The 16756-nt window shown below is 39.8% G+C and overlaps 1 protein-coding gene and 1 pseudogene across 1 annotated transcript in view; one reads left to right on the forward strand and one right to left on the reverse strand.

The window, feature by feature from the left end:
• The window catches only part of LOC122080234 (mediator of RNA polymerase II transcription subunit 25), a 73896-nt gene extending 60155 nt beyond the window's left edge, over positions 1-13741 (forward strand). Inside the window, exons 12-15 of the mRNA XM_042647173.1 lie at positions 3854-3922; positions 4055-4139; positions 12403-12489; positions 12888-13741. Of these exons, the coding sequence (XP_042503107.1) occupies positions 3854-3922; positions 4055-4139; positions 12403-12489; positions 12888-13340 (694 nt within the window). The 3' untranslated portion in view covers positions 13341-13741. The remainder of the gene's footprint in view (positions 1-3853; positions 3923-4054; positions 4140-12402; positions 12490-12887) is intronic.
• Positions 13742-15913: 2172 nt separating this feature from the next.
• Positions 15914-16596, reverse strand: LOC122077920 (annotated as a pseudogene).
• Between the last annotated feature and the right edge of the window lie 160 nt (positions 16597-16756).

Consider the following 16756-nt stretch of genomic DNA (forward strand, 5'->3'; position numbering starts at 1 on the left):
CTCAAAGTCTACCACAATAGCCTTATAAACATCATTAGCAACATACTGGAGATACCCAATCCTTGAGTAGATATCTCTGAAACTAAATGAGCTTGATCGAGATCCATAGCTACTGGTTGGTGCTTGATGGACTGGAACCTGCATCGGCATGTATGGCTGGGGGGGCTGGAAACCCAAAGATGCTATCCACAAAACCTGACCCAATGTGGGTGTACTAACCTTCATACTCAGAGGCAGAGGCGAAAGAGCTGATCTGTGGGTGTCCAAACTGGCTAGCTGACTATAATGACTGTAGCCTAAACCGGTTGTCACTGTGCCATTTATAACTGACGGTGCAACATATAAAAAATTGAGTACCAAACATCATGTATAAATCATATATACATATATTTTTGTGCATGAAAAGCATTTGTTTAAACAGAAAAAAAAATTAATTTAAAAAAAAAAATATTTTTTTTCTTTCCATGAATCTATAGATCACACTTAGATGCATCACATATAAAAAAAATTGATAGCAACCAACAAGCTTTGATGATCTTTCTATGAAAAAAATAGGTTTGAGAAGAAATTTTTGCCTAAAAGAGTTATTGAGAAGAAAAGTCACCACAATGCTAAGATCCTTGCTTCAATGTTTGTAAAAATGAAGATCTTCAAGAAGAAACACCAAAATCTCAGCTTAGTGGTGTTTTTTCCCCAAAAAAGTATAGAGAGAGGCAAACCAGCGAAACCACAAAAGATTCAGCAAGATTTACTTGCTTGCGGTCGAAATCTTGCTTTTATATCTCTTGGTTGGACCAAATTTGGACCGAAACCAGGTCTCACCGAGTTAAGTGGAGAGATCTCGGTCGAGATCTTGTCCTTTTTACACCTCGCCTATGGTCTCGCCTCGCTATATGAAAAAAACGAGATCTTGAACCATGCCTCTCAAGGTAACAGCTATCTTAGCATTTCATTAATCAATAGTCTATCTGATTACAATTGATGGGTGCCTCTTTATAGGCCTTCATAACTCATAAGTGAATTCAAAATGGAAGCTAAATTAGGAAACTAAAGCTGGAAATAAAACCTTCTAACTTGCTAATCAAGAAAGAAATAATTAGAAACTAACAACTGAACACAAAAAGGAAACTAGCCTAAGTTATAAAAATAGAAACTAACTATAAAAATAGAAACTAACTTGACTAACAAAATAGGTAACTGGATCTAAATCTATAAAATCTATATGCTGAGATTGATGGTTGCTTGGGCTCCACTCTTGAAGTTTCTTTCTTCCCAAAGTTGTGGAAAGCTGTATGGGCTTCTAGAAGATCATCATGGGACAATACTAGGCTGAGAAAAGATGATGTTCAATGGAGGGTGCCTTGCTGTGGAGGGATCTAAGATTGGAAACTAACTTTGGAACATGGAGTGCTGGACAACTGGATCGATGGTGCCAAACTAGGAAGCTTTTAGGGGCTTCAGCTGCGGCTGATAGGAACTGCATAGGGACTGGTTCAATGGGCCCAAGAGGGCTGGAAATCTGGCCCAGAATAGGCCAGATCTGGGCTGGTTCTTTGGGTGGCTCGATCCATCTACATCATGAATTCTCATTGATTGATTTGGAGGTCTGCAATTGGACTGGCTACATTTTCAGAAACTCTACGTTTTTCTCTTTTGAACATGTATTTTGGTGGCTGCTGATCAGATCAACTACCTTACTGGTAGCAGTCTTTACGTCAAGGTTCACAGGAAGCAGCATTAAAATTGTAATGTATATTCTCCCTGGGGGGATATATGGCAAGAGTTTCTGGATTTTATGCACTGGAAAGGAATGCCATCTTGGAAGGTTGTCTTGTAGCTGAAATGCAACCTGGTTATGAAAATTATTTTGCTTGTCATGCGTTGGTATCATAACTTGATCGCCATTCAAAGAGACAATGATGATGCAGGAAATTGAAAAAATCTGCAATTAATGAATCCAACTGATTGATTGAAAAGTATGCCACAGAAGTAATCATGCAGAAGAGAATAGTTGATTGCTTGAATTAAGTAAATGAACGACAAGGACGGACCGAAGGACTGTTGACCAAGTGGAACCATGGTTATCTCGCCGAGATCTCATTTTTTTTAATTTAACGAGACGAGATCACAGGCAAGGTGTAAAAACAAAAAGATCTCGGCGAGATCTCACGAAATCTCACCGAAATCTTGCTAAGATCTCGCCTCTCTCTCTACGTTTTTAAAGAAAAAACACTAAGGAGCAAGACTTTTTGAAGCTTTTGCTTGAGGATCTCCATTCCTACACGTGTTGAAGCATAAAGCGTAGAGAATATTACCTCCTCATCCACATTTGGAGTTACTTTTCTTCTCAAGAACCATTTTAGATTAAAAAAAAATCTTCTCAAACCCATTTTTTCATAGAAACATCATCAATACTTGTTGGTTTACATTGGTTTTTTTTATATGTGATGCATATCAATGATCTATGGATTCATGGAGGGAAATAAATTTTTCTATTTTAAAAGTTGTTTATGTTTTTATTTGTCTGTTTAAATAAATGATGCTTACTGACATTATGTTGTTATATAGCTTATCATATGTCATTTCAAATTTTCAGCGTATGTTAATGTGGCTCATCAGTCATCAGTGTTAATTTTTATTCAATTAAGTAATTATCTATGATGCCTTTTAAATTCTTATGATTATGGCGTGTCATGTGTTGATTGTGAAATGTGGATTGTGGAACAGAGCATACTAGCCTAGGGTCCGAAGAGTCGGAGACTACTTACATAGGGTACGAAGTCAAAGTACCATTTTAAATTTGATTAAAAAAAAAAAAAAAAAAACTGATTTTTCCATTGTGTTTAGAAGTCCTAAAATAGGGTAAAATACCTAGTTTCAGGGATAACAAAGAACATATGGCCACCGAGACGACCACGAAAAATGCATAATCTCGGCGAGATCTCTCTTTTTTGGATTAGTGAGATGGGGGGGTGCGAGAGCGAGATCTTAAACCTTGTCTGGAACAATAAACCCTGGATTGCTAGAAACAGAGGCAGAAAATCAAAATAGTAAAAATCATTTACTATAAATTATAAACCTTGGATTACTGAAAGAGTAAATGAACAAATTTGGTAACATAAACAAAATTACAATACATCATGTGGTGGCAAAAGGTTGTTTGCATGGGCAACATAGGAAGGTTTCTTGAATGACCCATTCGCCCACATAGTTCTGCCATTTAGAAGGATGATATGGTCTCTGAAGTCTGACCTCTGGGTGGATAGGGCACAGTCTGGAATGCTAACGTGTCCAAATTTCAGAACGAAATTCAACCAATTACCCCATGTATTGGAGTTCTCCCTTGTGTTTTCAGCTAATATTGTTCAACAGTATGAATATTAAAGCTTTATTTCACCACATGGAAACTTCATCAAGCCTGAAACTTTGACATTTTAGTAGGGATTATCCCTAAAATTTGGCCCATCTTGATTTGCGTGGTGTTAGAAATGAGGGCCATAAAGGAAGCCAAGGAAGCTGTTCATATGTTGGCTTGGAGCTAACTGGTTTTAGTTTTCTTACATTCAACTTGAATCTACACATTGTAGTTTGTTAGTTTTGTTCTTTTATCCCATGAGTATTGGAATAGCTTCTTGTCAGGAACTCTAATGGTTTTGTTTTCCAATCAATAAAATTCTTTTGGTTCTATTGAACATTATTTTACTTTATGGAAATCACGTTCCAGAGTTGGTACTATTGTCAACTCATGTTCATTGAGGTTTTAGCTCATTTATGGCTGTTGCCATTGCAAACGCTATCGACTTCTATTGTTGGGATGATGTTTCATATTGATAAGATTCTTCTTTTACTTCAGGCTTGCAGCAGACTGGCCCAATACAATGCAAATAGTTCGTCTTATTTCTCAGGACCACATGAATAACAAGTAATGTTCTAATTTTCTTTACTGCATTTCTTAATGGAAAGCAGATAGCCATATCTTATATGTTTGTCTTCTCTTTATGTTTTACCGATATTGGATTTTTCCATTCTCTGATTCTCCTTGATTTAAGATCAGGCAGTATGTGGGGAAGGCAGATTTCCTTGTCTTTCGGGCATTGAATCAGCATGGATTCCTTGGACAACTGCAAGAAAAGAAGCTTGTGAGTGATTTTGGAGCTCAACTATTTTTCTCAGATTAATTTAACTTCATAATGTTTTCAACTTCTTGAAGTGCACCCTTCATATTTTTTATGTTCGTTATTCACGTTGATAATTAATTTTCTATTTCGTCCAAGAGGAAAGTTCTTCTTATTCTATAAATTTTTCTAGGTTGTTCTTTTCTTGGCCATTCAAAAAAGTATTGGATTTGCCTAGTATTCCCACTAATTAGTAATCCAAGATTCCAGGTTGATGCTTATGTACAATTTGTTTCAATTCTTTATAAATTCTCGAATATTGAAGCTCATCCGATCTATCCTTCAATAATCTTACATCTTTCAGTTTGGAGTCTTCCAGCTTCCGAAATCTACCATTAAGGCTGATGAATCCCTCCTCTACACTTTCCTGTGGAAAGGTACTGATTCTGCCAAATTCCTTCATCCCATCTGTTGGTCTTCCATTTGCCTCCCAAGTTAAAAGGAGGCCTTGGATTGAGAAGGATCAAAGATGCCAACTCTGTGGGCATTCTTAAGCCTATCTAGAAGCTGGTCTCCAAGCAAACCAGTATTTGGGTCTCTTGGGTCTATTCTTCCCTTCTCTGTAAGGACTCCTTATGGACCACCACCCTTAACCCGAATGCCTTCTGGATGTGGCGCAAAATCCTCCAAGCTAGGCCTCCCGCCTTAAGAGCCATCCGCTCTTGCATTGGGAATGGTGCCTCCACCTCCTTATGGCTCGATAGTTAGCACCTTGTTAGAGTCCTCTTCTTGAAATTGGGGCCAAGATCGGTCTACTTATCTGGTCTCACCAAGGACACCCTAGTCTCTACAATCATCTCCAATGGCTCTTGGTCCCCCCCCCCCCCCCACACCTTGATAATTCCTCTCTTTCTTCCATCTAGTCCTCTCTTCCCCCCCTTCTTCTAGTGCTAGAGAAGATAGAGTTATCTGGTTCGCCCTCCTCCTCGGCTACTTCTCTTCCTCTTCTTGGCATCTAGGTTGATCCATTGGCCCCTTTATTGCTTGGAACAAGGTTGTTTGGTTTAAATTCCACATTCCTTTTCACAACTTCACTGTCTGGAGCCCTCTCTAACTACCTCCCTACCCTATCCTTTCTTATCCATCGCAACATCTCCATCCCCCCAGCCTGTTGCCTTTGTTGGAATGGTTCTAAAGACAGCAACCACCTATTCTTTGGGTGCCCTTTCTCTTCCTCCATCTGGAAGTGTGTCCTCTCCAATTGTTGGTTTGCTAGGAGAAGACCCCTCCCCCTTTAGAGAGAGTGGATTTTGGATAGATATAACTTTCTCCGGCAAATTTATTTGTGACATTGATGGGAATCGCTTTTGGAGCTGCCATGAACCATATTTGGATGGGGCACAATCTTCGTAGATGGACTTACAACTCCAGATGCTTTGATAAGATTTGGAATACCATCTACTTCGATATCTCCTCCAAACTTGCTTTGATCCCTCATCGATCTATTGTTGATTTAGTGTTGTCTCCTGGGGATTGTGTTTGTCTATTTTGCTTCCCTCTTCCCCTGCCCCTAGGGTTGTATCCTCTTGTTTTTGTTTTTTCCCTTAAGGTCCTTGTATATTCCCTCCCCCTTTTCTTCTCCCTTTGGTATTGAATTATTTATTCACCAAAAAAAAAAAAATGAAAAATGATTCCAGACATTTATTAAATGAGAGAGAGATCTTCCAAGGTAAAAAGACTATTGATGCAAGATATGGGAGGGGAGTGATAATCTATAAAGGAGAAGTAACTAGACAAAATATCCTCGGCCTTGTCAACTGATACTGAGAGACCAAAATATGGATAATTACTTGTAGATTTGTGGAATATGCACTTGTGCATTAAAGAGCACAATCCTCTATTATAATAAAATAAATCCTTGTAAGGGTGATGTCGATTAGTCATTTAATGGGCTTATTTTATTGCAAATAAGCCTTGGGATGGGTTATGTATGTGTTGGACCTTTGATTCCTTGGGTTATCTTTGTAATGAACCACTTTAATGGGCCTAAAATATGGGTAGCAAGTAGGAAAACGAGATTTAATTCATTAGTTTAGTTAGAGTCTTGTTTTGAGTCTATTTCCCTTGTTGTTGCAGTTATTAGTCAGTTTAGGTTAGTTAGTTACCTACTCGATGTTGGAGTTATAGTCCTAGTCTATTATGAGTTCAAGTCCTGCTAGGAGTGTCTAGTCCTATTTGGAAACTAGCTCCTAGTCATGATAAGATTGCTATTTTGTCCTCTGTAAATAGAGAAGCCTATGTACTCATAAAGACAGATTGAAGAAAATATGAATTGAGTTTGAGTATTGAGAGCCTTAGGCCTGTGTGTGATTCTTCCTTCCTCTTTCTTTTTGCGATCTCTCTCTTCTCCTCTATTGTGAATCTGATCAAGGAGCTACTGCTAAGGGTTTTTAGAAGGCACGTTGGGATTACTTAATCCTCTTCTTAAAGCTGTTCAGATTACCTAGTTGCTATTCCTGTAGAAATCTTCAAATTCTCTTTCTTAGGTCTGAAAATCAAGAAGGTAAATATCTCATCAACCATCCGTTAAAAGTCTAAAATTTTTAGGTTTTTGTACCCTCCCTAGGGGCTACCTACGCCCAAGAGTGCAGCTCAGTTGGAGTCCTATAGATCTGGCCGCACCTCTCTCTCTTTAGCCATATTGCAAGCCTTTCTCTCTCCTATCGGGTTGGGTTTTTGGCTGGTTTTGCTCCTATATTGATACTGTATCCTTGGGGGTTTATTTGAGGGTCTTATTCCCTTGTTTCCTGGTCCTATTTGTCTTGTTTGGGGTTTATAAATTATGGGAGTTAGTTTCTTGTGATCTACTCCTACATTAAAGGGGCTAAGGTGTCCGTTTAGATATAATCCCTAAAACCCATTATTACAATAATCTAGTATCCAACACTCTCCCTCAAGTTGGTGCATGCAACTTGGACAATAAAATAAAAATATGTAGTACTAAGTCCTTTTGTGAGAACATCTACTAAATGATCTTTGCTCCGCATTGCTCTAACTTTTCTTTGATGAAATGCCTATCAATCTCAACATGCTTAGTACGATTATGCTGGACTGGATTGTGTGTAATGCTGATGGTTGACTTATTATTACATATAATGACTTCGGCATCTGGATAGACACACCTAAGTCATGGAGAAGACTCTGCAACCAAAGTAACTCACAAATCTCATGCGCCACAGCATAAAACTCGGCCTCTGCACTTGATTGAGCCACAACTAACTCCTTCTTACTACGCCACGTAACCATGTTACCACCAACAAACATACAATACCCATTAGTAAAGTGACGACCATCTGGAGATCTTGCCCAATTAGCATCAATGTATGACTCAATCCTCATATGATCTGTAGGGGCGAATAAAATGTTGTTTCCTGGGGCAGTCTTCAAGTACCTAAGAATTCGGTTTACAACATCCATATGTGAGGAATAGAGATCATGCATGTACTGAATCACCAAGCTCACTGCATGAGCTATGTGGTCTTGTATGGGATAGATATATGGATCTTCCAACCAGCCTTTGATACCGACCTTTATCAACAGGTTCACCTTCTTTGTTTCTGAGATGAGAGTTAGGCTTAATAGGAGTGTCAAAGGGTACACACCCCAACATACCAGTCTTTGAGAGGAAGTCCAAGGTATACTTTATCTGAGAGAGAACAATACCCTTTGTTGAATGTGCCACCTTAATACCAAGGAAGTATTTTAGCCTTCTTAGGTCCTTAATCTCAAACTCCTTAGAAATTTCATCTGTATGATTGCTAGTAACAACAATATCATCTACATATACTATCAACACTGTAATCTGATCACCCACCCTTTTAGTAAAAGGAGTATGATTAGCATTGGTCTGAGTAAAGCCAACTACTATCATGGCTTTGTGAAAGCGACCAAACCGTGCCCTTAGAGACTGCTTCAATCCATACAGAGCTCTCTTCAGTCTACATACCTTGCCTTGTGTTTTTGGTCTAGAAAATCCTGGTGGTATGTCCATATATACCTCTTTAGTTAGCTCTCTATGAAGAAGAGCATTTTTTACATCCAGTTGCTATAGCTCCCATCCTTGATTCACTGTATAGGAGATTAAACTCGAACTGTATTCATTTTTGCCACAGAGGTAAAGGTCTCCTGGTAATCAATCTCATAAGTTTGAGTAAAGCCCTTTGCCACCAGTCTTGCCTTGTATCTATCCACGGTCCCATCAACATTATGCTTGACCATGAACATCCATTTGTAGCCAATTGGTCGCTTTTGCAAGGGAAAAACATCTAGATCCTATGTGTTATTCTTGCAAAGAGCTCTTATATCCTCATTCATTGCCTCCTTCCACTTAGGTTCTGCATTTGTCTCTTGTCAGGTTTTAGGAATGGAAATAGAGGACAAGGAAGAAACAAATGCATGATACAAAAGCAAAAGATCATTATATGAAACCACATTGGAAATAGGAAGCTGAGTACAAGTCCTATTACCTTTTCTATGAACAATAGGAACATCAAAAGACTGATCAAAAGTAAAGGGTAAGGTTATACCTGGGAGAGAAGACTCAGGATCAGGAAGCAATGGAGTAGCAGTGGGAGTATGAGTGGTAGTGTTAGTTCTTTTTTTGCAAGAGAATACCTGTATCATTGGACCATCCTGTGTTTTCTGCTGAATCTGTGGTTCTCCCTTAATGGGAGCCTCCTGCTCCTGAATTGATCCCCCTGAACAGTAACCTCTGGACCAATGGAAGCTTCTGAACCAGTAGTATTTTTTTTCAGTATCCCTTTGAGTAGAACCATCATCTATGGTAAGGAAGGGACAATCACACCAAGGAATTGAATCACCTCTTCACTACCCGATGACTCCTGACTCGCCCTAAAGAGGTGGAAAGTAGGCATCAATCTTACGAAATTTCACATCCATGGAAACAAAGAGCCGTCGAGAAGGTGGATGATGGCATCGGTACCCCTTCTGAGTGGGAGAATAGCCTACAAAAATACACAAGAGTCCATGATGGTCTAGCTTGCCCGAAACCTAATGATTACGAACAAAACAAACACAACCAAATACCTTGGGAGGAACAATAAAAGTACGAGATCCAGATAACAACTCAATGGGACTCTTAAAACCAAGTATGCTGGAAGGCATCCAATTGATGAGATAGGCAATAGTAAGGACAACGTCACTCCAGTAGTGAGCAAGGACCTGCATCTCAAACATCAATGAGCGAGCAATCTCAAGTAAGTGACGATTTTTGCATTCAGCTACCCCATTTACTCTGGGGTAACCATACAACTAGTATGATGGATGATCCCATGATCAACCAAGTAGGACTAAAAGGAGCCATCCATATTTTCCTTCTCATTGTCTGTATGGAGATCTTGATTTTGGCATCAAATTGGGTTTGAACCATGACATGAAATTTCCGAAATATTGAAAAACCTCACTCTTATGATGCAATAAATAAATCCAGGTAGAACGAGAATTGCAATCAATAAAAGTGACAAACCATGTATTGTCATAAACAGAGAGACGACGGGCTGGGTCCCAGAATGAAATAAAGGAAAAGGAACAGTACTTATATTATCAGAAAAACGATAAGCATTTTGAGTTTGTTTTGCCAAACACATGCATCACAAATAAACTGATCCATAGTACAGTGTAACTAAAGTAGGAAATAATCTAGATAAAGTGCCCCATGGGGGGTGGCCCAGACAACGATGCCAACCCAAGAGTTCTGAGAGTGCCAACTTAGAGGAAGTGTGTAGAGCCGTGAGGGACCAATGTCCATGTAATAGAGACCACCACTCATTCTACCATTGCAAATCATTGCCCTCATCATTAAGTCCTGAAACACCCAGTGAGTAGGAAAGAAAGTGACTTTACAGTTCACATCTTAGTAATACTACCAATTGACAGTATATTAGTAGAAAACTGAGGAACATTCAACACAGAAGGCAATGATTTTGAAGGAGAGCACTGAATGGAACCTGATCTAGCAATAGGTGAAAAGGATCCATCAGCAACACGAACTTTGGTATTACCTGAAGAGGGACAATAGGAAGAAAAAAGGGTGTGCAAACCAGTCACGTGATCACTGACGCAAGGAGAGCTGCACGAGATGTGATAGCAGAGTTGAAGGCTGCGGTAACGCAAGGCGAACAGCGGCGTGGGGCTGGTGGTGTAGTGATGTAGAAGCTGAAGTTGCAGGGGCTTCGTTGAACAGCAGCAGAGCTTGTCAGCAACAGTGGCGTGGGGCGGGTGATTTAATGGAGGTTTTGATTGGCAGGGATCGATGGCAGGATTCGATGGCAGGTTTCAGTGGCAGGTTTGGCTGGAGAAGAAGGGGCAGTGATGGCAGGGGTTGCAGGTTTTGATGGCAAGTGTTGATGGAAGTAGAAGAAGGCAGGCGATAGGTTCAGAGCAGGACGATAGCAGAGGCAGCAGCCAAGGTGATGGGCGATGGCAGGTTGGTGCAGGAGAAGAGCCGTCTGTGGGCAAGGGGTTTGCGCAGGTAATGTTTGAGATGGGAGGGAGAGGGGGTTTAGGAATGAGAGCAAACCTGCTCTGATATCATGTAGATTTGTGGAATATGGACTTGTGCATTAAAGAGCACAATCCTCTATTTATAATAAAATAAATCTCTGTAAGGTGTTTAAGGGTCTGTTTGGATATATCCCTAAAACCCTTTATTCATATAATTTAGTATTCAACAGTGCCAATACTTATGCCAAGTAGAAAAATACAGATTGAAACAAATAGTTCCTGGGCCTGGTCATTGTGGTCCCTTTTGTGAGGAGGCACCCATTCTCCTGAAGTTCAGGGGCTATTTTTCCAAGTTCCTTAGAGAGACTCGTCTTACGCCCCTAGGTATTCTCGAGGCATAATGACTAATAGGGAGGCTCGACTAGAAGGAATCGGTGGAGAAATTTTGTGTTATATATGGTGATCCTTCTCGGATCCAAATTAGATCCGTAACTTTCTATTGTTGGAGAAAAAAGTAGAGGAAGTGGCAGGTGGTTTAATATCACGTCTTTCTCCAATAGGTAATACCTTCAAGGGTGTTACTGGAATGAAAGAAAACGAAAAGGATTCATGAAGGTTTAATTTCTGAATCACTTCCCAAGGGTATGTATGGATTCGTTTAGATAATGAAAATCTGGCTTTAGGTTATGTAATAAGAAAGATCCGATGTAGTTTTATATGGGTACTACTGGGAGACAGGGTCAGTCAGAGTAAGTTGGCATGATTCAATCAGAGGACGTATAATTTAGAGACTAAACGAATTAGCAGGTTTTGATCCCTCTGACCTTGTTCTTAATCCTATGTTCAGTAGATAATGACAGTTACAAACCAGAACTTCAAGGACTTTAAATAGATTGATGACTTACCAACAGCTTTGCCTAATAAGATTCTTGATGGTCCGATAGGAATGGAGACAAAACAGATCAGCACACTTTGGGAGGAAGATATTCAGATCTAGATTTTTATTTTTAATTTTTTAACTGCTAATATCTATATCTAATTCATAAAAGACATGTATCAAATAATGAAACAGCAACTAAATAAGTTAAAGATTGCAGCTAGCTGTTCTCCCATGCAAGAACTTATTAGGTGATCACTTAATGAGCTTGAAGTTAGGTCCTTGACTGGATTAAATTCCACCCAAAGGCTGGCTCGATACTGATGGCCTGCTGGGCTTGATGGGCCCACTTCTTTATCTCCTCCTTTGAGCTACATCAACCTAGGTTTATATGGTCACTTGATTATTAGTTATATCAGGGGCATGAGCTCTTGAATTTGAAAATCAGCCTGTTAGAACCATCACCCGGGTTTAAAGGTTTCTCATAACCACTCTGCATTCCTTAATGTTGTTTGCCTACGTATATTTATTAAGTTAATTGGAAGGAATATCAGGGGCATAAGCTCTTCGCTTAATGTTGTCAGCCTGTTCATATTTATTTCACGTTTCTTGAAATTGGCCTTAGAAGGAACACCTGTTCTGGTGGGAGGTAGCTACTTCTTTTTCTGATTTGTTAGCAAAAGCATCGAAAGTAGTTTGGGGATTTGTAATTATAATGAATCTGTTGCAGTCTTGTGAATTACCTTGTGAACTGGATACTTCAGTCTGACCATGGAGATGGGGTGGTATGGTCATATCTTAATTTTCTTGTGGGTACTTGAGAGAGCTTGTCTATTTGTGAGTATGATAATATTTCTCATGTTGAATGTGGTGTTTCTGTGATACCAGTGTGCAGTCATCCAACTACCTTCTCAAACTTTGCTGCTTTCAGTTTCTGACAAAGCCTGCCGCTTGATTGGAATGCTTTTCCCTGGGGTAAGATGAACTAATATGTGTTCCGTTGTTTAATTATGGTTGGGGGTGTCAAATGGTCAGTTCGGTCCGGTTTTGGTCGGGTCCCCCCCCCCCCCCAAGCAGGTTTTTTCCATATATCACTGCCGGACCAAAACTTGAACGATAAGGGGGTCAGTCTATGAGGTCCAAACTGAATCTGATAGTTATCGTTCCAGTTGGTTTCAGTATCTTAATGATTTATTTTAACGGTCTTATCGGTTCACACACACACACACACACACAGTTGGTTTCGGTCCATTTGGTCGGTCTGGTCAATTTTGGTTTTAGTGGTTTCTAAAAACCCCTCTGAGGTTAGGGCTCCACTTTGACACCCCCTAATTATGATGCATTTCATCTAAGCCATGTTTTCTTGTGGCCAGGATATGGTGGTCTTCAAACCTCAAATATCTAGCCAGCAGCAGCACCAACTGCAGCAACAGCAATTACAGCAACAACAGCAACAACTACAACAGCAGCAGCATCAGCAGATGCAACAACAGCATTCACAGTTGCAACAGCAACAGCAACAGCACCCGCAGCTACAACAGCAGCAACAGCACCCGCAGCTACAACAACAGCAACAGCACCCGCAGCTACAACAGCAACAGCACCCGCAGCTACAGCAGCAGCAGCAGCAGCACCCTCAATTGCAACAAAAGCAGCAGCAGCAGCAGCATACACAACTACAACAACAGTCCCAGCAGCAGCAAATGGTTGGTGCCGGAATGGGTCAAGCATATATTCAAGGTCCAAGCAGGTCACAATTGTTGTCCCAGGGACAGGTACCATCCCAAGGTCCTACAAACATGCCTGGTGGAGGGTTTTTGAGTTAATGGAGTTGATTTGCTGTTGAAAACTCAGTCAATGGTTGATAGGGAAACCGGAAGTTCCTAAGAAGCAGTGGCCTCTCTTTTGGCCATTTCCTTGAGAAAAAAAAAAACCCCCAGAAGTTCCTGAGATGCAGTGAGTGGCCTTTCTTGGCCATTTCCTTAAACATTACTGTTTCTTAATATCTATGACATCAGAGGGGGGCATAAATAAAAAAGAAATAGAATCTTAATATCTAGCTTAATCTGTAGGTTTGATAGAAGTTGTCTTATTTGCCATCCTTCCAACCTGTGTATAGCTTTTATAAATTATTGAGATAAAGTCGGGGATGGAGATATTTAAAATGTCTTACATTGAACATTCTAAAGAAATTATATAAAAACATATAGGAAGTGATGTTGCTGCATACTTGGCTTCTCCATGTGGCATCTTTGTTAGGGTCGACCTGATGGCACATCTGAGCTGCCTAAAGTCTTAAAACTCAAGAGATTGGGACTCAGATTGGCCAATTGCCAATTGCCAATTGCTGCTACTAATCTAGATCAGCCAGCATGACAGGAACCCTGCCAATCTTATACAATATGTTGAAACCATGGTTGAAAATTTTGGATCTAGAATTTTTTTGAGAAAATTTTTTTAAACTGATTAAGATCCAATTTGATTTTTTTTTTAAAATGTAATTATCTGGAAATTTATCAATTAGGCCTGAAACTATAGAACTATACGTAGTTAAGCACGGTCCGTGTGAGGCATTCTAGAACCATGAAATGGGGGAACTAAACACTACAGATCCTACCCTTCTTCTCACATGTGGTTATTAAACTTGGACTGATCATAGCAGTTGGATGATCTGGCTAGACTACTGTCACTAGAGATGTAAATAGGTGATCGAAAACCTGAATTCGATTCTTGTAAAAAAAAAAAAAAAAAAATCGGAATTTGATTTAAATTCCTTGACCATGTTTGGTTGCAAGTGAAATTCAATATGTGAAAATTTTATAACTTGTAAAAGAAATTTTTTATCCATTATTCCATGTGATAGTGTAAATTATTTAAATATTTTACCATGTTAAGTAATGATAGGTGGGTAATGTTGGGGTAAATCAGAAAATTTTGGATAGAGTCGGATTTAAGTGTTGTCTAGGCAAGCATTCTATAGTAAGAAGCATAGTTATGAACCTGGTAGATGGGGCGGTGGTGAAGGGAGGACCCAATTGGTAGAAAAAATAACCTTCAAACTGTTGGGGTTATCCTACTTTGAAAGAAAAAGTAGAAAATGAATAAATATAAGATAGTTTAATTCTTGATAGCTGTACTAAATGGGAGAGAAAATAGAATATCTTGAAAAAAAAAAAGTTTAATGTGACATGTTCACTAAAAAAGAAAAATCATTTTGTGGCTAATCATTTATTAGTAAAAATGGAGAAACTCAACACAACACGAAGGTAGAAAAGGATATAGCAATAAAGATTTAGATGTTAGTAAAGTGAAATTTAATAATCAAACAATGAATGGTTTGGAGTTGGTGACATAGTCACATGAGAAAACGATTATAAAAATTTCTTTTTTAAGTTTGAAAATTTCACTTTAATTCCCTTTGCAACCAAACAAAGCCTTTTATGTTTATTTGGATAAGGGTTCAATATCAATGTACTTACTTGAAAATATTCACTTAAATTATAATTTCAGGTTAGAGAAAGTTATCCCTAGTCATGGTGAAGAGGAATCCCTTGATTATGGGTTTTTTGATGAGCTAGAGAGGGCTTTGTGCTACAGTGGGGTTATTTGTGACCATTCATAAATAGGGAGGTGGGGTGTTCTAGGGCCTTAGGATGGTGGCTGAACTCTTCTTGTGTAGTGGAGGAAAGCTTTCTCCTAATTATGGAAAAGCTTGTTGTTACGGTGAAAAAAAAATTATAATCTTTCTTTTTTGCCCTTTTATGCATGACACCTTTTCTAAATGAAGTTAAATTCTATCACTCCAACTACCAAAAATTCTACCACTCCACATGGACAATGGCAACTCTTGAAAATGATTTACTAGTCAATTTCAAATTATATTTATTTTTTACTTAAGTGATTTTTGAAAATAAGACAAAGGGTAATCAGGAAAGGGTTCTTTGAACTTGCGATGTTATTTACACACATGGTTTTTTTTTTTTTTTTTTATTTCATCTTTTTGACAAGAGAAAAAATGAAGGAGAAAAGAATGCTACATGTTCCTGTGCTCTTCCGCCCAAATATAGGGCATCAAAATGACCACAAAAGCCCCACTATTGGAAGTCTAGGTGTAGGGGTGTCAAAAAAGCCCGGTCAACTCAAACAAGCCGTAGCCCGCCTTGAGCCCAAACAAGGCTTGGGTTGGGTTGGGCTAAACCTGATAGGGTTGGGCCTAGGGTGAGATATCCCAGCCCAACCCAACCCATTGACACCCCTACCTAGGTGCACACACCTAGAGCCCGTTTGATAACGTTTCACTTCTATTGTTTCTGTTCCTAGAAACAGCAGAAATGGCCTAAAAAGCATTTGATAAAGTCATTTCGTTTATCTTGTTTTTAGAAACAAATCAAAATTTATATCAATTTCTGTTCCTAGAAATGCAAATGGTGAAACAAGTCATACCTGTTTTGCCGTTTCTGGAAACGACTTTTATGTTCGAAACTCTCTCCAGCGCCAAACCAGTCACCACCCTCACCTCTCCAGTCCAGAGCCTAGAGTTGATATGATAATGGTGAGAACTACCGAAACAGGCGGCGTAGCCACTACCGGTGGCCGATGCTGGTGGTGCAGTAAGGACGATTTCTTCCCAGTAACCGGTCTGCCCACAATTATAGCACACGCCAGTACCACCACCACTGCCACCGCCACCACCATAACCACCACTAGACCTCCCTCCTCTACCGTTGCCGCCACTCCACCCTCTCCCAAAACCTCTACCAAACCCACCACCATAACTGTCGTAAGATCCTGCCTCTTCCACCAGAAAAACCACGTCCACCACCACCACCACTGGAGACCTCAGATCCGTTCAATCCTGTCACATCTACAACCTCCATTGGTCCATCATTGCCATGTTCGATCTTGAACTGCTCACCCACTAAAAGAGACTTGAACCCATCAGAACGGATTGACGTTTGGTGAACAAAAACATCGTCACTACCATTCTATAAAGAAGACCATCACAGGGTGGGACATACTCTGGTTTGGCGTCGGCTCCATCGTGGGAGCCAGAATTTTCGTACTCAAGGGCCTTACTTCCATCACCCAAGCCGGACCAACTGTTGTCCTCTCCTTCTTAGCCTTCGGTATCTCTGCTCTCCTCTTCGTTCTCTGCTGCACTGAATTCGCCGTTGAAATCCCTGTAGTAGGAGGCTCCTTCAACTACAGAGAATTCGTCTCGTGTGCTTGCCAAAACGAAATC

The sequence above is a fragment of the Macadamia integrifolia genome, chromosome 5 (genome assembly GCF_013358625.1).
Source record: "Macadamia integrifolia cultivar HAES 741 chromosome 5, SCU_Mint_v3, whole genome shotgun sequence".
Taxonomy (NCBI): domain Eukaryota; kingdom Viridiplantae; phylum Streptophyta; class Magnoliopsida; order Proteales; family Proteaceae; genus Macadamia; species Macadamia integrifolia.